General features: G+C 47.5%; 1 protein-coding gene across 1 annotated transcript in view; it reads left to right on the plus strand.

The window, feature by feature from the left end:
• Positions 1-9386: 9386 nt before the first annotated feature.
• Positions 9387-25126, plus strand: part of srp68 (signal recognition particle 68) — a 64512-nt gene continuing 48772 nt past the window's right edge. Inside the window, exons 1-5 of the mRNA XM_072482996.1 lie at positions 9387-9576; positions 16349-16415; positions 19406-19519; positions 21241-21436; positions 22098-22180. Coding sequence (XP_072339097.1) covers positions 9492-9576; positions 16349-16415; positions 19406-19519; positions 21241-21436; positions 22098-22180 — 545 coding nt within the window. The 5' untranslated portion in view covers positions 9387-9491. The remainder of the gene's footprint in view (positions 9577-16348; positions 16416-19405; positions 19520-21240; positions 21437-22097; positions 22181-25126) is intronic.

Consider the following 25126-nt stretch of genomic DNA (forward strand, 5'->3'; position numbering starts at 1 on the left):
GTGGACAATCCACCTACCCTGCACATCTGTGTTGTGGGGGTGAGACCCATACAGACACAGGGAGAATGAGCAAACTCCGCACGGAGTGACCCAGGGCTGGGATTGAACCCAGGTCCTTGGCGCCTTGAGGCAGCAGTGCTAACCACTGCACCACCCTGCCGCCTCCAAAACTTTTTTTAAGAAATAAACTATCCAACTAGAAAGATTGCAAACTTATTTCACTACAATTCCCTGTTACTGAGATCAAAGGTATTTGGATAAATGAAACAGGATTTTCATCCTTCAAACACAAGTCAATCCTAAACCAATTCACTGACAATGTTGTTCCACTTTATAAATGCAACATTTCTTTCTGAACTCTCACTGCTTCACATGTGAATCCAAAAATGGAGGAATGGTGCCCTCTACTGACTATTTTATTTTGCAAAAATATACTTTATTCTTAGAATATCTGAAAGATCATTATAAACATTTCAAAATGGTCATCACAGAAAGTGCAATATTACTCAGGTTTTCTACATAGATCAACTTGTGCTCTGAGGTGTCTCATTATAATTGTGATACATGTAATATTCACCGTATACATCCAATGGGAGTTACACGGTCACAGGGGGTTCGATAAGATTCCCCGCCTCTCGGTTCACTATGCCTGAAAGGTTTTATACAGCAGCCTTCCCCAATGTGCCGTTGCAGAAGCTGCCCCAAGCTTTAGAGCATCCCTCAGCTCGGCTGACTGGTTAGCAATAGTGTTTTTTTGCCAAATTTATACTTTATACATTACAGAAATGTTTCACATTGTTCTAACAGGAAAGTGCAATGACATTCACATTTTCTCCAGAGGTCAAGATGCACTCTGAGGAGCTTCAATTCAGCAATGAGAACATGACAAACATTTCAATATTTTCATTACAGGGACTACGACTGTTCAAACTATATACATCCGTCAGATTGCTCTCTGCGGTACTCCAATATAGTTATATATGGTTAGCATTATGCACACAGTTCCCAGGCCCTCCTTGTACATTGGCTGAAAGATCTCTCCCCATCTCATGTGTGTGATTTGTGTGTGTGTTTTCAGGTTACTCAAGGTAAGGGTTGCTGTGGACACATGTTGTAATCTGGAGCTTTGTTGAATTGTACAGCACTGCATTACGATCTCGGACCAAACCCCAACAGTGGCTAGGATACTGGACAGAACCCCCAATATTTTATTTTAATTTTGTAAGACTGAGGAAAGGATACCTCGCTCCAGGAGTGATTTCACACAAAACAGGGATAAGGTTTATTAAAGCAAACTTTATTACTAACACAGTATTAAAATATATTTAACTTCACACAAGAAAATAGCTTACAATTACCCCTTAAACAATGCTAATCAATACAGTGAATACAGTAACCCTTATCTTTATTCCCACTCAAACAACAAAAAACACTTTAGCTCTCAATCCACTGTTAAATAAGTTCTCAGGAATACCTGCTTTACACAGATGTCTGGATACCCTACTTTGAGAGAGATTTTGACACTGCATTAAAAAAAAGTTCTGAATCCTGTCAGAACCATGCAGAAACTCTGGTTGTATTTCTTCAGAAGTTGCTTCAGCTGGTTTCAGCTCATCTTCTGACCACACCCTTCTGAACTACTTGGAAAGAAACGGCTAATCTATCTGCAAACATATAAGAACAAAGAATAAAGAAAAATTACAGCACAGGAACAGGCCCTTCGGCCCTCCAAGCCTGCGCTGATCCAGATCCTCTATTTAAAACTGTCGCCTATTTTCTAAGGATCTGTACCCCTCTGCTCCCTGCCCATTCATGTACCTGTCTCGATACCTTTTAAATGATGCTATCATGCCCGCCTCTACCACCTCCGCCGGCAATGCGTTCCCATCCACCACCCTGTGCGTAATGAACTTTCCACGCATATCTCCCTTAAACTTTTCCCCTCTCACCTTGAACTCGTGATCCCTAGTAATTGAATCTCCCACTCTGGGAAAAAGCTTCTTGCTATCCACCCTGTCTATACCTCTTATGATTTTGTAGACCTCAATGAGGTCCCCCCTCAACCTCCATCTTTCTAATGAAAATAATCCTAATTTACTCAACCTCTCTTCATAGCTAGCACCCTCCATACCAGGCAACACCCTGGTGAACCTCCTCTGCACCTTCTCCAAAGCATCCACATCCTTTTGGTAATGTGGCGACCAGAACTGCACGCAGTATTCCAAATGTGGCCTAACCAAAGTCCTATACAACTGTAACATGACCTGCCAACTCTTGTACTCAATACCCCTTCCGAAGGAAAGCATGCCGTATGCCTTCTTGACCACTCTATCGACCTGCGCAACCACCTTCAGGGTACAATGGACCTGAACACCCAGATCTCTCTGTACATCAATTTTCCCCAGGGCTTTTTCATTTACCGTATAGTTCACTCTTGAATTGGATCTTCCAAAATGCGTCACCTCGCATTTGCCCGGATTGAACTCCATCTGCCATTTCTCCGCCCAACTCTCCAATCTATCTATATTCTGCTGTATTCTCTGACAGTCCCTTTCACTATCTGCTACTCCACCAATCTTAGTGTCATCTGCAAACTTGCTAATCAGACCACCTATACCTTCCTCCAGATCATTTATGTATATCACAAACAACAGTGGTCCCAGCACGGATCCCTGTGGAACACCACTGGTCACAGTTCTCCATTTTGAGAAACTCCCTTCCACTACTACTCCCTGTCTCCTGTTGCCCAGCCAGTTCTTTATCCATCTAGCTAGTACACCCTGGACCCCATGAGACTTCACTTTCTCCATCAGCCTACCATGGGGAACCTTATCAAATGCCTTACTGAAGTCCATGTATATGACATCTACAGCCCTTCCCTCATCAATCAACTTTGTCACTTCCTCAAAGAATTCTGTTAAGTTGGTAAGACATGACCTTCCCTGCACAAAACCATGTTGCCTATCACTGATAAGCCCATTTTCTTCCAAATGGAAATAGATCCTATCCCTCAGTATCTTCTCCAGCAGCTTCCCGACCACAGACGTCAGGCTCACCGGTCTATAATTACCTGGATTATCGCTGCTACCCTTCTTAAACAAGGGGACAACATTAGCAATTCTCCAGTCTTCCGGTACCCGTAACAGCCTCCCCGAACAGGCGCCGGAATGTGGCGACTAGAGACTTTTCACAGTAACTTCATTTGAAGCTTACTTGTGACAATAAGCGATTTTCATCTCATTTCATTTTCACCTCACCCGTGGTCAAAGATGCTGCAAAGATATCTGTTAAGGCTCCAGCTAGTTCCTCTCTCACTTCCCTCAGAAACCTGGGATAGATCCCATCCGGACCTGGGGACTTGTCCACCTTAATGCCTTTTAGAATACCCAACACATCCTCCCTCCTTATGCCGACTTGACCTAGAGTAATCAAACATCTATCCCTAACCTCAACATCCGTCATGTTCCCCTCCTCGGTGAATACCGATGCAAAGTACTCGTTAAGAATCTCACCCATTTTCTCTGACTCCACGCATAACTTTCCTCCTTTGTCCTTGAGTGGGCCAACCCTGTCTCTAGTTACCCCCTTGCTCCTTATATATGAATAAAAGGCTTTGGGATTTTCCTTAACCCTGTTTGCGCCCCTTTTAGCCCTCTTGATTCTCGTTTCAGATTGGTCCTACATTCCCGATATTCTTCCAAAGCTTCGGCTGTCTTCAGTCGTCTAGACCTTATGTATGCTTCCTTTTTCCTCTTAGCTAGTCTCACAATTTCACCTGTCATCCATGGTTCCCTAATCTTGCCATTTCTATCCCTCATTTTCACAGGGACATGTCTGTCCTGCACTCCAATCAACCTCTCTTTAAAAGCCTCCCACATATCAAATGTGGATTTACCTTCAAACAGCTGCTCCCAATCCCCAGCTCCTGCCAAATTTTGGTACAGTTGGTCTTCCCCCAATTTAGCATTCTTCCTTTAGGACCACTCTCGTCTTTGCCCATGAGTATTCTAAAACTTACGGAACTGTGATCACTATTCCCAAAGTAATCCCCGACTGAAACTTCAACCACCTGGCCGGGCTCATTCCCCAACACCAGGTCCAATATGGCCGCTTCCCGAGTTGGACTATTTACATACTGCTCTCGAAAACCCTCCTGGATGATCCTTACAAATTCTGCTCCATCTAGACCTCTGACACTAAGTGTATCCCAGTCAATGTTGGGGAAATTAAAATCTCCTATCACCACTACCCTGTTGCTCCTACATCTGTTTACATATTTGTACCTCTATCTCACGCTTGCTGTTGGGAGGTCTGTAGTACAGCCCCAACAATGTTACCGCACCCTTCCTATTTCTGAGCTCTGCCCATATCGCCTCACTGCTCGAGTCCTCCATAGTGCCCTCCTTCAGCACAGCTGTGATATCCTCTCTGACTATTAATGAAACTTCTCCACCCCTTTTACCTCCCTCTCTATCCCAGCTGAAGCATCCTGGGATATTCAGTTGCCAATCATGCCCTTCCCTCAACTAAGTCTCAGTAATAGCAATAACATCTTACTCCCAGGTACTAATCCAAGCCCTAAGTTCATCTGCCTTACCTACTACACTTCTTGCATTAAAGCAAGTGCACCTCAGACCATTTGCGTTCATCGTCTGTTCCCTGCCTACTCTTCCCCTTAGTCACGCTGACTTCATGATCTAGTTCCTTACAGGCTTTAGTTACTACCTCCTTACTGTCCACTAACCTCCTCATTTGGTTCCAACCCCCCTGCCACATTACTTTAAACCCTCCCTAACAGCGTTAGCAAAAGCACCCCCAAGGACATTGGTTCCAGTCCAGCCCAGGTGTAGACCGTCCAATTTGTAGTAGTCCCACATCCCCTAGAACCGGTCCCAATGTCCCAAAAATCTGAACCCCTCCCTCCTGCACCATCTCTCAAGCCACGCATTCATCCTGCTTATTCTTTCATTTCTACTCTGACTACCACGTGGCACTGGTAGCAATCCTGAGATTACTACCTCTGAGGTCCGACTTTTTAAACTTGGCTCCTAACTCCCTAAATTCTGCTTGTAGGACCTCACCCCATTTTCTACCTATATCATTGGTGCCTATATGCACGACGACAACTGGCTGTTCACCCTCCCCCTTCAGAATGTTCTGCAGCCAATCTGAGACATCCCTGACCCGTGCACCTGGGAGGCAACATACCATTCGGTATCTTTTAATTGAACTGAGATGCTTGACTTCTGCTCACATCTCCAACTAACATTGAACTGAATTGCTTTTCCTCAAAATGCCTAATACCTTGACTCCTCCCAGTAATGACACCATCTTACCAAGCTGAAATCTAACTCCACTGAGAACCCCAGCCCCCTTAATCCAAACAAAACTGCATTAGTTCAAATTTTTATATTGCCTTAACTGCACCTGGGCTCCCAAAACATACTTGCCTTTTGAAATAGGATTATTTAAAAACATTACTCTAAACCAGGCTTTTAACCCTCACTGCATCAAATACATACATCAGAAATTCTTACATTCATCACAGTGGTCACTGACTGTGTAAGAAATTGGTGTTTTATATCTGTTATAGTAACGCTTGTAAAAGCCTGGCTTAAGGTATATATTTGCTACTGTAAAATTATTAAAGAATTTTGGTTACGGTATCCAGACACGAGGGGCGATTCTCCAACATGGAGGCCAAGTGTTCGCGCCATTGTGAATGCCGTCGCGTTTCACGACGGCGCAGACCGGGCCCAGGGACACCCGATTCTGGCTCCCACAGGGAGCCAGCACGGTGCTGGAGTGGTTCATGCCGCTTCAGCCTCCTTTCCATGCGGCAAATGGGCGCCGCGCCAACCTGCGCATGCACGGGGGACTTCTTTAGCACGCCGGCCCCGACTCAACATGGCGTCGGTGTTCAGGGGCCGGCCGCGCCAGAAAGTAGGCCCGGGGGGGGGGGTGTGTGGCCGGCCCGCCAATCGGTGGGACCCGATCGCGGACCAGAGCCCATCACAGGCCCCCTCCCGGTGAAGGAGCCCCCCCTCTCCCACCCCCACAGGCCACCCCCCGACCGTTCACGACCAGGGGTGAACGGCGCTAGCAGGACTCTGTCGGATCCGCGCGGCCGCTCGGCCCATCCAGGCCGGAGAATCAAGCCCCGCCGATTCCAGCGGCCGACGCAGTGCCAAACGCGCCGGCGCAAATGGCACCGATTCTCCGCACCTCGGAGAATCACGCGCCGGAGTCGGGGGCATCGTGGCGCGGTTGCGGCGATTCTCCGTCCCGGCGCGGGGCTCGGAGAATCGCCCCCAGTGTCTGCTAAACACACCCGGTGGCGTATTCGACTGCCATTGCAGGAAAATGCTTCGCCGGGCAACCAGAGAGGCGAAGGCCACGACGTCAGACTTCCTCTCCTCCATCAGCTCCACCTTTTCCTATGTCCCAAAAATCACCACCATAGCGTCCGGCCCAACCTCAACCTCACTCGCCACCGGAGCCACGTACAGCAGATGCACCCACGCCACAAACTTTGGGCCATGCCCACAGGCAGCAGGAGGGGCGGGGGGCAGTTGCCCCCTTAAAAAAATATTCCCCCTTTAAAAAAGTCATCCCAATGAAATCGCCCCCGCCCAAGAAGAAAGAAGTTTCCCCTCCCTCCAGCCCCCACACTACCTGGATCCTCCGAACTCCATTGTGTCAATTCCTCCATCTCCCATCAAAGTTCAGTTCTCACCCAGTTTATGATCATTAATAAAGTCATTGGTCTCTCTGGGGTTGCAAAATAGTATTCCCGGCCTTCAAAAGTCACCCACAGTTTCGGCGGGTACAGCATCCCAAACTTAATCACTTTAAAAATAAATTTAGAGTACCCAATTCAGTTTTTCCAATTAAGGGACAATTTAGCATGACCAATCCACCTAGCCTGCACATGTTTTGGGTTGTGGGGGCGAAACCCACGCAGACACGAGAAGAATGTGCAAACTCCACATGGACTGTGACCCAGAGCCGGGATCGAACCTGGGACCTCGGCGCCGTGAGGCAACAGGGCTAACCCACTGCGCCACCATGCTGCCCTATGACAAACCTAATCTGCCATCAACAGAGAGCCAGCTGCCTTGGCACTGTTGAACCCAGCGCATCTTTTTGCCAGCTCCGTTCCACTGTCCTGGTATATTCGGACGTTGTTACCCCCCCCCCCCATTCACAGTTCCATTTCTCCCTGGCCCACCGCAGGATCTTTTCCTTCTTCACAAACTTGTGGAGCTTACAATCACCACTTGCGGCAGCACCCCTTCTCTTGGCTTCTGCCCTAGAAACTGCGCTCATTCCACCTCTGGTCCTTGTATCACACCCCCTCCACCGCCAGCCCTGCCAGCATCCTCGAGACATATCTCGTGGTATTCATGCCTTGCACTCCTTCAGGCAGGGCGAAGAAACGCAGGTTCTGCCTTCCAGACCAGTTCTCCTGCTCTTCTACCGTTGCTCTTCACGAGTTGCAACGGTCTCCCTGGAGCCCCACCTCTGCCACCAGCCGGTCACTGTGGTCCGACATCATCGAACTGTAGAATTTATACTGCAGAAGGCCATTTGGCCCATCGGGTCTGCACCGGCCCTTGGAAAGAGCTGTTCACCCTATCCCCTTAACCCAGTAACCCCACCCAACCTTTTTTTTTTGTTGAAACTATGGGCAATTTATCATGGCCAATCCACCTAACCTGCACATCTTTGAATTGTGGGAGGAAACCGGAGCACCCGGAGGAAACCCACGCAGACATGGGGTGAACGTGCAGACTCTGCACAGACAGTGATCCAAGCCGGGAATCGAACCTGGGACCCTGGGGCTGTGAAGCAACTGTGCTAACCACGTCCTACCGTGGTTTCCTTTCTTTGTTGGCGAAACTCCTCTCTAATAAATGCCATCGACTGCTCCATTTGGGGTTTTCCAACCTGCGATGACCCTTCCTCCTCCGCCATCTTTCCAATTATTGCTGCACCACAGGTCTCTTCCAGTTCCTTGGCCAGGTCTTTCACCATCTTCTGCCGGGTCTGATAGCCAGCAGACATGCCATTCCCGGGGCGTGGGGGGGGGCTGCTACCAGAAGTCCCAAGGAAAATAGTGTGTTGGCATTCATTGCGAGAGGATTGAGTTTAGGAATAGGGATGTTTTACAGCAATTGTATAGGGCATTGGTGAGGCCACACCTGGAGTATTGTGTCCCGCTTTGGTGCCCTTACCTGAGGAAGGATGTTCTTGCCATGGAGGGAGTGCAGTGAAGGTTTACCAGGCTGATTCTTTGGCTGTTGGGACTGTCATATAAGGAAAGTTGGTTAAGATTCTATTCATTGGAGTTTAGAAGAGTGCGATCTCATAGAACCGTATCAAATTCTGACAGGATAGATTCAAAAAGAACGTTTCGATGGTGGGGGCGTCCAGAACTAGGGGTCATAGTTTGGGGTTAAGGGCAAACCTTTTAGGACTGAGGTGAAGAGAAATTTCTCAGTTTCACCACTCAGGGATTGGTGAATCTGTGGAATTCACTATCACAGAAAGTAATTGAGGCAAAAATATTGTGTAATTTCAAGAATGAATTAGATATAGCTAAGATGGGGCTAAAGACATTTTTGATTTGATTTGTCACATGTATTAGTATACAGTGAAAAATATTGTTTCTTACATGCTATACAGACAACGCATACCGTACATAGGGAAGGAAGGAGAGACTGCAGAATGTAGTTGCAGTCATAACAAGGGTGTAGAGAAAAGCTTTGACAAAGAGTCATCGGACTCGAAACGTTAGCTCAGAACTCTCCACAGATGCTGCCAGACCTGCTGAGATTTTCCAGCATTTTCGCTTTCAAACCAGAAGAATTTTCAGGTTGTGCCTGAAAGGGCCTCTCTCTACTTTTCTGAAAGGAAATCTTTACACAACAGCACAGCAAGTATCCTTGTGTTTGCTAACTTTGTTTACCAGTGACTCTTGACCTGTAATGAGCTTTGTTTAATTGGAGCTAGAGAAGATATAAATTAATCGTCGTGTTTCCATATATTTTAAGGATTGTTTAACTGTTAATTGGAAAAGCTGTTTTCTTAGAAGTTAATCTTTCATACCCTGATCCTCCAGAACGACTCGAGAGGTTTAGAGTCCCTAACTCCTCCAGTATCCCAGTGTACCGCGCGTCCTGTCATAGTCCTCCAGTATCCCAGTGTACCGCGCGTCCTGTCATAGTCCTCCAGTATCCCAGTGTACCGCGCGTCCTGTCATAGTCCTCCAGTATCCCAGTGTACCATGCTCCTATACCAGTCCTCCAGCATCCCACAGTATCCCAGTATACCACGCTCCTGTCAATCCTCCAGTATCCCGATGTACCACGCTCCTGCCATAGTCCTCCCGTATCCCAGTGTACCACTCCTGTTACAGTCCTCCAGCGTCCCAGTGTACTGTGCGTTCTGTCACAGCGCTAGGTTATCCCGTGGTGCTTCGCGGGTTGATGATCATGGCGGCAACGAGGGATGATGCGGGAGAAGATAAAGAGAATCTAACGGTGGAGCTCGGAGCCACCCTGAGCCTGGAAAGTATCCTTTACCATGCTGCTTCCCGAGGTGCCAGTTTCCCACGCGTTCTCCAGTCGGTGTCGGGACAGATCGCAGTGCGGAGCGACTCACGGCATAAGGATTACGTGTCAGTCCCAGGAGTGGGCGGGAGGCTAAGGCCCAGGGGTTGTGACCAAGGGGGCGAGGAGGAGAGGGGACAAGGGCAAGGGGAGTGCAGGGGCTGCCCTGGGGAGATGGTCATTGGAGCAGGATTTGATTTATTGTTACATGTACCGAAGTACAGTGAAAAGTATTTTTCAGCAGCTGAGGGAACGTACACAGTCGGTACAAAGTAGATAAAAAGAATAATCAACAGAGAACATTGACAAATGGTACATCGACAAACTGATTACAGTGCGGAACAAGTGGTCAAACAAAGCAAATACATGAACAAGAGCAGCATAGGGCGTCATGAATAGTGTTCTTACAGGTGACAGATCAGTCTGAGGGGGAGTCGTTGAGTCTTGTAACTGAGGGCAAGAAGCTGTTCCTGTGTCTGGATGTGAGGGTCTTCAGATTTATGTACGTTCTGCCTGATGAAAGGGTCTGGAGGAAGGCAATGCCTGGGTGGGAGGGGTCTCTGATAATGCTGTCTGCCTTCCTGAGGCAGCGGGAGGTGTATACAGAATCAATGTGAAGGTGGCAAGCTTGTGTGATGCGTTGGGCTGAGTTCATCACAGTCTGCAGTTTCTTGTGATCTTGGACCGAGCAATTGCCATACCAAGCTGTGATGCAGCCGGATAGGATGCTCTCTATGGCACATCTGTCGAAGATGCCTCGGGAAGTGGGTTAGTGTGAAGGGGCTAGCTGGGGAGAGGGGTGCAACCAGGGGGTGAAGGCAGAACAAACTGGGTGGCACAGTAGCACATTGGTTAGTACTGTTGCTTCACAGGGACCATGGTTGGATTCCCAGCTTAGGTCACTGTCTGCAGAGTCTGCACGTTCACCCCATTTCTGCATGGGTTTTCTCCCCATACTGGCTCCATTCCACAGGGTGCTGACCGGAAAACACTCACTCTTCAGTTTTAATTTGTGTCCGGAAAAGTACCCTGAGCTCTTCCGTATCCTCATTATGCCTCCCATGGTGGGCACCGGGTCCTTCACAAATAACAAATGATCATCAGCATACAGGGACACCCTATGTTCCACTCCATCCCTAAATATCCCTCTCCACTTGTACGAAGCCCTCGGGGCAATGGCTCAATCTCTTATGCAAACAGATGGGGACACCCCTGCCTTGTCCCCCGTTGCAATCGAAAACCCCTCAAACTTTTGGTATTTGTATGAATGCTGTCCAAGGGAACTTTGTACAGCGGAGTGGACAGGATAAAATTGTTTCCCTTGATGGAGAATTCTAAAACCAGGGACATAGATTCAAGATAAGAGGTAGAAGGGACATAAGGAAGAACTTTTTTTACGCAGAGTCTCGAAGTTGCTGCTCGAGTTGGTGGTGGAGGCAGAGACCCTGAACCCTAAAGTACCTGGATCTACACCTTTATTGCTCTAAGCTACAGGTACTATGGACAGGGTGCAGGGAAGATGGGATTAGTAAGGGCACCTGGGTGTCCACGGGCTGGCATGGACACGGTGGTCTGAATGGCCTGTGCTGTAACTTCTCTATGATTCTACGTACCCACGACACACACCCAAACGTCTCCAAAACTGCAAAGAGGTATGTCCACTCCACCCTATCAAACACCTTTTCTGCATCTAATGCCACAATCATCTCCGGCCTGGCCACTGGGTACGAACCACATTGAGCAGTCGCTGCACATTGGACGACAGTCTTCGGCCTTTACAAATCCCGTCTGGTCCTCCCAACTACCTCCGGGAGACAAGGTTCCAACCTCAATGCTAATAGCTTAGCACCTACGTTAAGCACTGAAATGGGATCGTACGACCCGCATTCCAGGGGATCCTTTATCAGGAGAAGGGAGATGGCTGCCTTCCCAAGCGTCGCAGGAAGGGAACATCGGGACAAAGAGTCATTAAACATCCCCATCAGTAGCAGAACCAGCTGGTCCGCAAACTACTTGTAAAATTCCACCGGGAACTCATCAAGCTTCTGTGTTTGCACCTGCCCTATCACTGTTCGGACCTCTTCCGGACCCAATGGCACTTTCCAATGACCCTCTAGCCCTTCCCACATTTCCACCCCCACCTCTGGGAACTCCGAGCCCTCTGGGAACTCTCTCCTCCCGACTCTTTCTCTAGGGGGTCTGACCTGTAAAGTCTCTCATTAAAGGTCCGAAAGGCACATTCACTTTACCCAGGGTGGAAACCAGCCTGCTTCCCAAGTCCCTGATCTGGATAATCTGAGAGGCCGCCTTAACCGGTGAGGCAAAAGACGGCTGGCTTTCTCCCAGTGCTCATAGGAAACCCACCCCCCTCAGGTGCCAAACTGGCGCTCTACCCTATCAGTAGAAGCAGGTCAAAATGTGTTTGCGGCATTTTCCTGCTTGCCAGGAGTTCTGGGGTTGGATCAGTCGAGTATCTACAGTCCACTTCCAAAATGTCATCAACTGTTCTGGCACTCCTGCCTAGCACTGTCCATGTGTGCCTTGTGTTATATAATCTCTTCTCTAATCACCGCCTTTAACACCTCCCATAGAATAGAGGGTGAATCAATCCTGTTTCCATTGAACTCCACCTGTTCAGCTATGACTTGTGAACCCTATATCCCACATCATCCAAGAGCTCCACATCCATCCTGTGTGCTGAGTCGAGCCACCTCCAGCACTAAATCTACAGAATGCGGAGCATGGTCTGAGATGAGGTATTCCGCCTTCCTCACATCGGGAAGAAGAGATCTACCCATTACAAAGTAACCTATCCTAGAGTACACCTTGTGCACTGGGGAGAAAACGAGAACTCCTTACCCTCAGGGTACATAAGGAGCCATGGGTCCGCTTCCCCTGCCTCCTCCATAAACACCAACAGTGCCTTCACCAACTCTGAGGGGGCCAACGACTGGTTCAGATCAGTCTAGTCGCAGATCTGGGACACAATTTAAATCTCCCCCCAAAATCAGTTGATGAGTATCTAGATCAGTATTGGGGCCAATAACTGCCTTATAAATGACACATCATCCCAGTTCGGGCATACACATTTACCACCGACTTAACCTTCAATGTACCCGTGACCATCACATACGTGATCAGCCTTCCCGTTAGGAAGCACATCCTCTTATTGATGGCCGGACCACACTATCAAGCCCAAGTGGAATACCTGGCTCCCCCAGCCCTTCCGAAGCCTGGTCTGGTCCCACACCTGCAAATGGGTCTCCTGTAAAAACACTACATAAACCCTAGATTCTTTAGGTGAGAAAAAACTCTCCCCCTTTTCACAGGCCCCCCCTAAGCTGGGCAAGTTCCAGGTAACTAGTCTTGTTGAGGGTCTCTCAACCCCCCCCTCCACCTTTAAATCGGCCATTTCCACCGCGATGCGTCGTCATCCTCATTACGAATTCCTGGGTCCCATTCCCACTGAAGATGACCACGATCCCCCTACAAAGGCTGAGACAGTTACAGTTAGCTCTCGCCACCCCCCTCTGAAAGCTGTGGAAACAGATTATCACCGCCCGTGGTTGCTCGTTGACATGGTTTCTGCTGGAGCTTCCCCTTACCCACCAACCTGGATGGAGAATATCTCCAAAAAGTACTCCGTTGGTCTCGTGCCCTCCACTCCTTCATGCCGTTAGAAGGCCCTTCAGCGTTTCTTGGATCGGGCCCATTGTTTCCTCAATGGTGGCTTTGAAAGACTCGCTCAACTCCTTGCCTTGTCAACCAAACTGCTCGTCCATTTGTTTCCTAAACTTCTCAAACTCCTGTGCCATCACCACAGTCTACTGTGTCTACTGTAATGGGCGCATCTGCCATCTTACCTCCCTCCAACACCCTCACCGGACCTTTAACCTGAGACTTCTTTCCAGCAGGCTAGCTCTCACACACACCCCCACCCCTCCAATTCTGCCAGTAATTCTTCACACCGTTGGTCATGCCAGGTTTGGCCACAAAAATCCGCCGTATACCTGGCAAAAAGGATCGAAAAAGGACTCTGGCGGGAGCTACCTTTTGGACCACTTGCTCTCACATGACGTCACTGGAAATCCTCTTGGGAAGTACCATGTTGCTTATACTACGATCCCAGTTGATGTTATAACTGGATGGGAAGATCTGAGTTTAAAAAGCGGGGAGGCGTCACAGGGTTGTCAATTAGGTTTTAACAACAAGAGAAAATTAAGCATGAAAGGTTTGACTATAATACAATACTCCTTCACTCCCCCAAATCTTCACAGATTTCAAGGATACCACAGATTGCATGATATCTCTTAAGCAGGTCTGTAACCCAAAAAGGTAACTGGTCAGACAACACCCCACTCTGAAACCAAGTGACAGATGCCATTCAATCAATCTGCAGTAAATTTCTCCTCAAATTCTCCCCAGATAGTTGTCACACAAGTGTATTCGAACTCCAAGCTCAAAAAGAGCAGCTTTAAAATCTTCAAAACAATGCTTTCCCTCTGTATTTTCATCAAGGATCCACCTTCAGTATTTCCAACTATCCTTTCAAACCAGGCTTTCTCTCAGTTTTAGCGAGGATCTGCCTCAAGGCTTTTCAACTCCCAGTATTCCTTTGTCTTGAATTGTGTTGGGGGGTGCAGAGGAGATTCACTAGGTTGATTCCGAGTTGAGAGGATTGGCTTACAAGGAGAGACTTAATTCGACTGGGATTATACTCATTGGAATTTAGAAGAATGAGGGAGGATCTTCTAGAAACATATAAAATTATGAAGGAAATAGATAGGATAGAAGTGGGGAGGGCAGCAGTGGTTAGCACTGCGGCCTCTCGGCGGTGAGGTCCCAGGTTCGATCCCGGCTCTGGGTCACTGTCCGTGTGGAGTTTGCACATTCTCCCCGTGTTTGCGTGGGTTTCGCCCCCACAACCCAAAGATGTTCAGGGTAGGTGGATTGGCCACGCTAAATTGCCCCTTAATTGGAAAAAATTAATTGGGTACTCTAAATTTTAAAAAAGGATAGAAGCGGAGAGGTTGTTTCCACTGGCGGGTGAAACTAGAACTAGGGGGCATAGTCTCAGGATAAGGGGGAGCAGATTTAGGACTGAGTTGAGGAGGAAATTCTCCACCCAAAGGGTCATGAATCTGTGGAATTCCCTGCCCAGTGAAGCTGTTGAGGCTACCTCATTAAATGTTTTTAAGAAAGGTGAATAGATTTTTGAACAGTAAAGGAATAAAAGGTTACGGTGAGCAGGCAGGTAAATGGAGCTGAGTCCACAAAAAGATCAGCCATCATCTTATTGAATGGTGGAGCAGGCACGAGGGGCCAGATGGGTAGACGTTCATCCAAACGTTTCCCCCCCCCCCCCCCCGCCCCTGCGATTCTCCGGCCCGGATGGGCCGAAGTCCCGCCGCTAAAATGCCTGTCCCGCCGTCGTAGATTAAACCACCTACCTTACCGGCGGCGGGGGCGGGTCCTGGGGGGGGGGGGGGGGGGGGGGGCGCGGGCCGATCTGGCCCCGGGGGGTGCCCCCACGGTGGCCTGGCCCGCAATCGGGGCCCACCGATCTGCGGGCGGGCCTGTGCCGTGGGGGGCACTCTTTCCCTTCCGCCTTCGCCACGGTCTCCACCATGGCGGAGGCGGAAGAGACTCCCCACTGCGCATGCGCGGGAAACTGTCAGCGGCCGCTGACGCTCCCGCGCATGCGCCGTCTGGAGATGTCATTTCCGCGCCAGCTGGCGGGGCGAAAATTCGTCCGGCGCGGGCCTAGCCCCTCAAGGTTGGGGCTCGGCCCCCAAAAATGTGGAGCATTCCGCACCTTTGGGGCGGCGCGGTGCCCGACTGATTTGCGCCGTTTTGGGCGCCAGTCGGCGGACATCGCGCCGATACCGGAGAATTTCGCCCCTGTTTCCTGGCACTTATTGCAGGAACAAAGGTACTCCACAGGCTGCAGTCTCACTGCATAGTTAAAACAGAAAGCATTTATATATTTATATTATAGTGCTTTTAATAACCATCGGGGTTTGCAAAGTGCTTTACAGCCAATTTTGAAAATAAGTTCCCTGTCGTAATATCGGACCGATGGCTCCCACAAACAGAATGGTCAGATGTGAGAATGATCAGAATATCTGTTTGAGTTGATTGAGGGACAATTTGGCCACAATATTAGGGATAGCTCCCCAGCTGCTCTTCAAAATAGTGCCATGGGATTTTATACATCCACCTGAGAGGTCAGGCAAGACCTTGGCTTAATCTCTCATGTGAAACCTTTCTCCCTGAGCACTGCAGTGTCAGCCCGGATTGTTCTGTGCAAGCGAGGCCCTGGCTGAGAGATGTTGAGCGACTGCTGGCATGTCAAGAAGCTCTCGCCATAGGATATTAGATCGCAACCCAGTTGATGAGCTTGATAGCTGGAGTGGACCTTCAAGCAGCTGCAGTACTTGGCAAATCAGTTGTTCTATTGTGAGCGCCGATTTCCTGCTTCTACTCCTCAAGGCAGTGACTCTGTTCTACGGGAGTACTGAAGACATCAAGTGAGAATCCGGCCTATCTGTTCCCATTCCCTCAATGTAGGCTCTCAACAGCTGACACAGTGAGAGGGAATGAGATTTGAACTAGAGAGCTTGCAGGCATTGCATCACTTGGCACCATAGATTACTTTCTGCATTTCACGGCCTTTGGGTGAAACAGCCCAAACGCTTCTTTGCATCTTGTTTTCCTCAATGTATGAATTCTAGTCCTGCAGATCATCAAAGACTCTCAGCAGCAACATGGCTTAAGACACGAAGACTACCAGAGATACAGGTTGGTAGTGACACTCTAATGTTTTGGTCTATTCAAACTCGATAGAGGTCCATCCGAGATATTGGGTTGAATAGAATAATAGGATCCCGGCAGTGCAGAAGGAGGCCATTTGACCTATAGAGTCTGCACCGCCCCTCTGAAAGAGCCCCCTACCCAGCTTCACTCCCCTGCCCAACCAACCCTAACCCCATAAACTAACCTGCACATCTTTGAACACTTTTCTGGGGCAATTGATCATGCCAATCCTGCACATCTTTGGACTGGGAGGAAACTGGAGTACCCGGAGGAATCCCACGCAGACGCGGGGAGAATGTGCAAACACCACACAGACAGTCACTCAAGGCTGGAATAAAATCTGGGTCCCTGGAGTTGTGAGGCAGCAGTGCTAACCACTGTGCTACCGTGTCGCAGGAATAGCTTTATACATTACTGATTTATATACTGGGGATCTAAAAATAAAATTGTCTGGAGACCTTGGAGCCACCTCATTTTCCCTTAGTGTGCAAATCATATCGGAAAATGCTGCAATATTTATTCAGCATAGCACCGCCTCTGTATTGTCTTGCAGACAGGAGTTTGCAGAGTAAACTCTTACCATGTTCATAGCTAGTTACCGGGATAAAGGAGACTGGTTCAAGACAGACTGTCCTCCAATGCATGGAAATACCCTCCCCACACACACACATTTACTCAATGTGAGGTTCCTAGATTTCTACCCCCACCCCACTCCGAGTTTTGGGTTCCCCGCTGCTCTCTTTCTCAAATGGCATAGGTGAGATTGGGAACATACCATGAGTACTCATGGCACAGGCTTGTGTCTTCCCACTTAAACCAACATGCACCTGCCTCCTTCCAATAAACAAACAAATTCCAGAATTTCAGGGCCTTGTTAATTTATTTGGTTCGATAAGCAGCCCAGATGCCCTACCTGCAACAGTAGTGAACTCGCCAACATTCAGGGCATTTAAAAGTTTATTGGATAAGCATATGGATGATAATGGCATAGTGTAGGTTAGATGGCTTTTGTTTCGGTGCAACATCGTGGGCCGAAGGGCCTGAACTGCGCTGTATCGTTCTGTGTTCTATGTTCTAGATGTGCTCTCAAACTGGGGAAGTATAAGGAAAGTGCCAGTGTCTGGCATCTGCACTTGCAGTTGCTCTTTACCTGTATACTTTGTGTTTGGCAGCTGAACGTCTACCAGCCATTTTTAAAATAAAAGTGCGATCTTTGCGTTATCCTTGGGAGTCATTGACTCCTCTGTTTGGATAAAAATCTTCTGGTTGGGATATGAAGGGATGTGACCAAAGGTGGATACAAGCTCTAGCTGAATGATGGAACATATTCGAAGGGCTAAGTGGCCAGTTCCTCTCTGGGTCTTGAGCAAACCAAAACCGTGGGAGACTATTATGAGTGTATTTTAAATGGCTGTTTGAAACAAATTGAGAGTCACAACCTGGATTCCCTCGACAGTGAAGCCTTGCAAGTCTTATCGGCTTCCTCCCTTTGAGGAGTCCTGCTTTCTCCTTTGGTCCAGCAGGGCTTTTGGGTTGCACTGTGCTTTCCCTTTGCCACTTGCAAGCCCTCGCTGTTTTCCCTTTCACGCACACGTTTTTTCAACCCTAACCCTAACAATTCTCCATATTTTCCCATATACAGTACTCATGGGCCTTTTATTAATTGGACTATACCATAATCTATCAAGCATACGCATGTGAATCTTTAATTTTCTTGCTTACAGCCAAGTTATGAAAGGTGGAGAAGATGGGTTCAAGTCAAAAATAACTTTGTAAATTTCTCCTTGATCTTTACAGTGGAACTAATTGTACAGCTCTTCCAGGATGGGCTGTGTGATACTAAATGTATATTATTACAAACATGTATCAAAACAGGCTACAGCAAATAAACACCCCGGGAAGGATACTTCCCAACAATCAACTATACAGTCTGTAAAAAGTTTTTGCATTTTTCACTCCCCCTGCGATGAACAGCTCCTCAAACACGGTCACAAACATCCCCAACCTTTTCTCAAATCCCCTTGTAGAGCCCCTTAACTCATATTTTATCTTCTTCGACTACGGGAAGTCGCACAGGTCATCCAACCATGCTGCTACCCCCGGTGGTGATGCCGACTGCCACTCCAGTAAAGTTCGCTGCCGTGCAATGAGAGAGGCAAAGGCCACAACATCGGCCTTCCTCCTCTCCATGAGCTCCGGCTTCTCTGAAACCCTAAATATTGCCACCAGAGGGTCCAGGTCCACATCCTCCTCCACTACCCTGGCTAAGACCACGAATACTCTTGCCCAAAATCTTCCCAATTTTTTGCAACCCTAAAACTTGTATGTCTGGTTCGCTGGCCCCCGCCCACACCTCTCGCCTTTACCTGCTACCCTTGAAAGAACCCACTCAATCTTGCCCAAGTCATATGCACCCTGTGCACCACCTTAAACTGTACCAGGCTCATCCTAGCACAAGAGGAGGTACCGTTTACCCTACGCAGTGCCTCACTGCATACTCCCTAATTCATCTCCCCTCCCAACTCTGCTTCCCATTTCTCCTTGATCTTCATCACCCGCGCGCCTCCCCACTCCCCCAGTCACTTGTATATGTCCCCAATTCTTCCCACTCCTTCCACTTTCGGAAGCAACAGTCGCTCCAGCAGGGTGTATCCTGGCAACCAAGGGGACCCCATTTAGACCTTTTGCGCAAAGTCCCTAACCTGCAGATACCTGAACTCACTCCCCTTCGGCAGCTCTACCCTCTTGGCTGTGTGATACTAGGTTGGGCTGTGTCATACTATGTTGATTCAGTTTTTTTTTTCCCCTCTAGACTTGCTGTGATTATTCTCCATTATTGGGTGTGTTTACGGATGGTTTGTTTGCAGAAGTACACAAGTGGCTTTTTGGTTGCAGCTCCTGTACCTTTGTGGATTCGTGCTAGCGATGGACTAACATTGGCTATATTGTCTCTAACTTTGTTTGGTTGGTTGTAGGGGTTACTGTTCCCGCAGACTTCGCCGTCTCAGGAAGGCGCTTGGCTTTAAAATGGGGAACAAACACAAGTTCACAGGCAAGAAGGTCACAACGGAAATTCTGTCAGATAACAGGTAGGAGGACTGGAAAACTATGCTGTCATCCTGATTTTCATTTTCATTGCCTTTGGCTGTGCTGTCGTGAAAGTCTCTCCAATGCTGGAGGGATCCTTTATCCGCACAAACAGCTGTTACTATAAATCAAAAACGGAGCATACTCGACAATCTCAGCAGGTCTGACAGCATCTGTGGCGAGAGAAGGGAGCTAACTTTTTGAGTCTGGATGACTCTTTGTCATCCAGTAATTTGCTTCTATGTTATTATCGATGGTTCTCAGTGAAGTAACTCCAGGTGCTTCCAGTCACATTCTTGGTCGACAAGTGATCTTCACGTGGCCCACCATGGTCAGCTTGGTCTGCAGAGAAACCAACTCTGTTAAGATTGGGTGGAACTAAATTAATATTTTGTGCATCCAAGGCACCAGTTCTACAAAGACACATTTGTTTGCAACAAAAGTAAGGTTGCCACAGCCGCAGATGACCATAGGCTGCTTTCCCCTTGAGGGGAAGAGCTGACTGGTGGTGTTTTAACCTGAGGATAACCACACCTCAGGCAAGGTGCAAGGTTGAGAAGGCAAGACCCGCATGAATAATCTCAGCCAGTACGGGAATTGAAAATGTCCTCGTTCCGCATCACGAACCAGTTGTCTAGCCAACTGAGCTAAACCTAGTGAAATATATTTGAAAACTATTGAATGTGCATCTGTGCTGTGCTAGTTGGTGCTGTTGCTTGATACAAGGTGGCAGAATCGTTATTCAACTAATGCCACCAGTTGATTTCTAGAAATGGCTGGATTTCCTAGTATTTAACTAACCCTAACACCTGCCTATCTCCACCCTGTCTGTTGATGACAACCTGTGAATCACTGATGAAAATAATTCTGATCAGAAATCATTCCCAGAATTTGCCCAAACTTTCTCTTCAGTAACCTCAATGGATCGAGTAACCTAGCAGAGACTGATCTTGATGCTTTGATGTAGGATTTTTCCATTAGTGAAGCAGAAGCGCTGAGATTATAAACAAAAGTCCTTTCCAAATCAGAGAATCCCCACAATCCAGAAGGAGGACATTCGGCCCATTAAATCTGCACCAATCCTTCGAAAGAGCACCCTACGTAGGCCATTCCCCCACCCTATCCCTGTAACCCAACCCAACCGTTGGACACTTAGGGGAAATTTAGGGTGACCAATCCACCTAACCTGTGCATCTTTGGACAGTGGGAGGAAATCGGAGCACCCGGAGGAAACCCACGCAGACACGGGGAGAATGTGCAAACTCCACACAGACAGTGGGAATCGAACCCGGTTCCCTGGCGCTGTGAGGCAGCTGTGCTAACTACTGTGCCACCGTGTCGCCCTATATCCAGATCTCAAGAACCATTTTAAGTAAAACACAGGGGCAACAGGTGTTCAACCTGAGACCCTCAAATACATTGTCCCTGGAGATGTGACCCTCCAAACCCAGACAACACAAACCTGTTTGAGTATTTCTTGCTTGTGGGAGCCCTCTTTCTAATTTCAGGGGCCTGGACGTTTTAATAGGAGTGGAGAAAGGGGAATTTGTATGTACCTCGCAGCCCAGATTTCCCATTTAAACACTAAGTTGTGGGAGATGCTTTGAGAGTTGAGTGCGTCGCTAAGATTCGTAACGATGCGTGATGCGTGTTGTGGATGTTGGCAATGCTGGGTCTGTTGATAGATGAGCAGTGCCGTGTCTAATTCTGTCCTACGGTTTAGGTATTTGCTGCTGGTTTTAATGGATGCTGAGCGAGCCTGGAGTTACGCAATGCAGCTGAAACAGGAAGCGAACACCGAACCACGCAAACGCTTCCACCTGTTCTCTCGACTCAGGAAAGCTGTCAAACATGCAGAAGAGCTGGAAAGCCTGTGTGAGAGCAACCGTGTTGATGCAAAAACAAAATTGGAAGCCCAGGTAATCAGAATGGGAGAGCAAACATCCAAAGGGATTCAAGACTTTAGCAACTTGGCCTCATGAGGGTGCTGTGGGTCAGGGAGTAGAACTTGCATCTCACACTGTGCTTTTATATTTTAGGAGATTTAGATCCAAATTGTGATTTGCATCATCATCCTGCTCCAAGAAGCCCTTATCCCTTTATTACTGCTCGAAGTTCTGCTATTAATACGCCCCCCCCCTCTGATTTGCTTTACTCACAGAAGGCTGTATCTCAGCAAAACATTTGTGAGCCTGCAGTGACTGTAGATTACTGCTAGCGTGGATCATTCTACGGTGAACAGCAGATGGAGGGATAGGTTAACCATTGCTCTCAAACGGTGTGCTAAAGTGCAGGTTTAGGGGTCAATGCGTACATGAGGGAGAAGGGACTGGAAAGATATTGGTGCATGGTGGGAAGAGACAGGAGGTTATGTGGAAGAGACCACATGCTGAGTGGTCCATCTCCACTGTTGATTCTGTACTATTCCATGATCATCACTCAGGAGCATGAAGTCAGAGTGGGAATCCTGTGAACACTTGTTATTCAGTTTGATTGGCTAAAATGGTGTGTGACTCTCTGTTGCTGCTTTTTATATGATTGCAGATGATTTCCCTGCTGACTGCTTTGCATTTCTTTCAGGCGTACACTGCCTATCTTAAGGGCATGCTGAGCTTCGAGCTGCAAGAGTGGAAAGGTGCTATGCAGGCTTTGCACAAATGCAAGTGAGTGATTTCTGTTGCAGTAGTGTTCTGTTATATTCACTCTTGCCTTCTCAGTGCGTGCCAACTTCTATACCGACCACCATCTGCCCACTCTCCCATTTATATGTTGCCATGGCTTTATTCCCCTTAAGCTATGGGTGTATAAGGTTTTTCTTTTGTTCAGGGCATGTGGACAACACTAGCACTCTGGCATTCATTTCTATGTTCAGGCTCCCAATCCCCTGAAGAGGTGATAATGGAATGCCACCTTGAATCACTTCAGCCATACTGATGCTGACACTCACAACAGGGCTAGGTAGAGAATTCAATGAAGGAATGATAATAAGTGCCCAAATAGAATTGCCTGCAATTTGGAAAAATTAATTTTTCGTGCCATTGCTTGTCTTGTTCTCGGTGATGGAGGTTGCAAGACAAGGTGGTGCTGTCAATGTAAGCTTAGCAAAATGCTGCAGCACACCCTTGTACATGCTGCAGTCGGTGAGTTCCAGTGGTGTGTCATGAGAATGTCGCTTTAAGAAATGTTTGGCTGCTCATGTTATTGCAGTGATGTCAGAGTGGGTGGAGCTGGGCTGTCCTGTCCGCTTTTACTTTTGTTTTTGAGCAGGCTGCAGGGTGTGTTTTAGTTTCGTTTTCTGAGCTGGATAGCTGCAGTCACAGCCAGAAGGTGTATGAATCTCCCTGTAATCTAAAGACTGTGAATAGATCCTTTGGTGATTTTTAAACTAATAACTGCTCGCAGTAGTGACTTTAACCTGATGTGCTTCTGTTTAAAGTTTTTTTAAAAAGTCTTCTGGATGTTGAAAAGGAAAGCGTAAGGATTACTTAGTGTTGTATTCTTTGGGGGTTGTATTTGAATTAATGGTTGCTAAGATGTTCACTATGTTTCTATGTTTTAAAAAGGTTAACTTGAGTTCAAAGAATAAACATTGTTTTGTTTTAAAAAATACTTTTCCATTTCTGCTGTACCACACCGGTAGAGTGTGCTCCCCATACCACAATCTATTAAAAGTTGTGCAGCAGGTGAACTCCATGATACACTTTGGGATTCTCTATACCCTGGCCCATAACAGGTGAAATGGGTGGGCACTGAGTCCATAGCAGGAACGCCAATCAAATGGTGTTGATCATCTTGCTCCGATTGTTTCATTCTGATTTCAAACATTCAGATGGTGGAGGACTTTGTGAGGTCAGTTGGTGAACCACTCGTTGCAGAGTCCCAGCCCTGTGTATTGTAGCTGCTGTGTTGGTTTGGCTGGTCAGTGACAGTCTGCCTGATATTAATGGCTGCAGGGACTTGGCATTTGCGAAAGGTTGGGCAAGTGACTGGCATTATTCTTGTTTGAGATGTTTGTTACCCAGCACTTGGCAGACCTGGGTGATAACCAATCTAATCTGCAGGTTGGCACTGGCTGCCTTGTTCTGGGAGGAGTTGTGAATGGGGCTGAACACTGGAATCATCAGTAAATGACCCCATTTGGCAAAGGGATTATCTGCTGAGGAGATGTTTCTGGAAGACCTATGTTCTTAATTTATCCCATTTGATTCTATCTGAGACCAGGATCTGTTGTCTTTAGTGGCCATTATTTTGCACTTTTTCCTTCCAGGCTTTTTGTAAAACTACAGAGGGAAGGATTCTCAAGAATACCTTCTCTATCTGATGGGAAAACAATGGACTCATTGGAACAGTTAGAGTGCATCCTCTGTCCGAACTATTTGATGAGAGCAATTGAGAAGTTACTAGGGAAACAATCCTTGAATCATTTCTCACCTTAGAACCATCGAATGGTTAGCACACAGGGGAAGCCATTTGGCCCATTGTGTCTGTGCTGGCCCTCTGAAGGAGCAGTTCACCGATTGCAACTCCCCTGATGTTTCATTGTGCCACTTTGACAGCTGCAATTGACTCTACCTCCACCACACACTCAGGCAGTGCGTTCCAGATCCTAACAAGCTGCGCAACAAAGTTTTTCCTGGCGTCACCATCTTTTGCCAATTACCTTAAATTTGTGCCCTCTGGTTCTCAATCCTTCCACCAATAGGAACAGCTTCTCCCTATCTACTCTGTCCAATCGTATATGAGGAATATGGGCCATAGCTGTTGGTCTTTAAGGCCTGCTAGGTTGTTGCACGAGTGCTGGTGTGAATGGGAATGCTACGTGCACTCATTTCTTACACCACATTTATGGCCATTACTAAAAATACTGCTTCCTGTGGAAGAAGCTGGCTTTGTAGTACAAGTTTTATTGTTCCAGAGATTCAAACGCTAGTCACCTTAAGTTTGAATTTGTAAAGAGTGGTCAAATAAATGTATTGGGAAACAGCGAGGAATTGGATAGCCATAGTTTTGAATAACTTCTTACAGTTGTTTTTGTGGGTGTTGAGCTTGTTTTTCTCGGTTTAATTACCAGCACCAAACTGAACACAGGCGTTATTGCTGACATCTACAGGTTGATTTGGCTTGGACTTACTGTTGTGTGTTGAAACCATGTTGTACCATTTCACTGTCCCCTTGGCTTTTCGTACTTTTAATTTTCTTTCTCTTGCTCTCTGCTTAGTTCAATTGGAATCTAATTGTGTCCCGACTATGAACACTTTATGCATCATTCACCCAACCATTGGTGGCTGTGCCTTTCAACCAGCCAGGCCCTAAGCTCTGGAATCCCTCTCCAAATCTCTTTGCCTCTGTACCTCCCTCTTTTTTAAGAGATTGCGTAAAAGCCTACCATTTTATTGATGGTAATACAAGCACTTTGGGAAGTTCTGAGGCTGTAAAAATACACTTTATAAATAAAAATTCTTTCCTTTCTCTTTAACCAAGTGTTTGGTCACCTGTCCTCATGTGATTCAGTATCAGTAGTTTTTGTCTGATTGTGCTCCGTTGGAGCATCCAGGCACGTTGTAATATGTTAAAGGCGTTGTGTAAATGCAAGTTGTTGAAAAGCCGTA

The sequence above is a fragment of the Scyliorhinus torazame genome, chromosome 18 (genome assembly GCF_047496885.1).
Source record: "Scyliorhinus torazame isolate Kashiwa2021f chromosome 18, sScyTor2.1, whole genome shotgun sequence".
NCBI classification, from domain to species: Eukaryota; Metazoa; Chordata; class Chondrichthyes; order Carcharhiniformes; family Scyliorhinidae; genus Scyliorhinus; species Scyliorhinus torazame.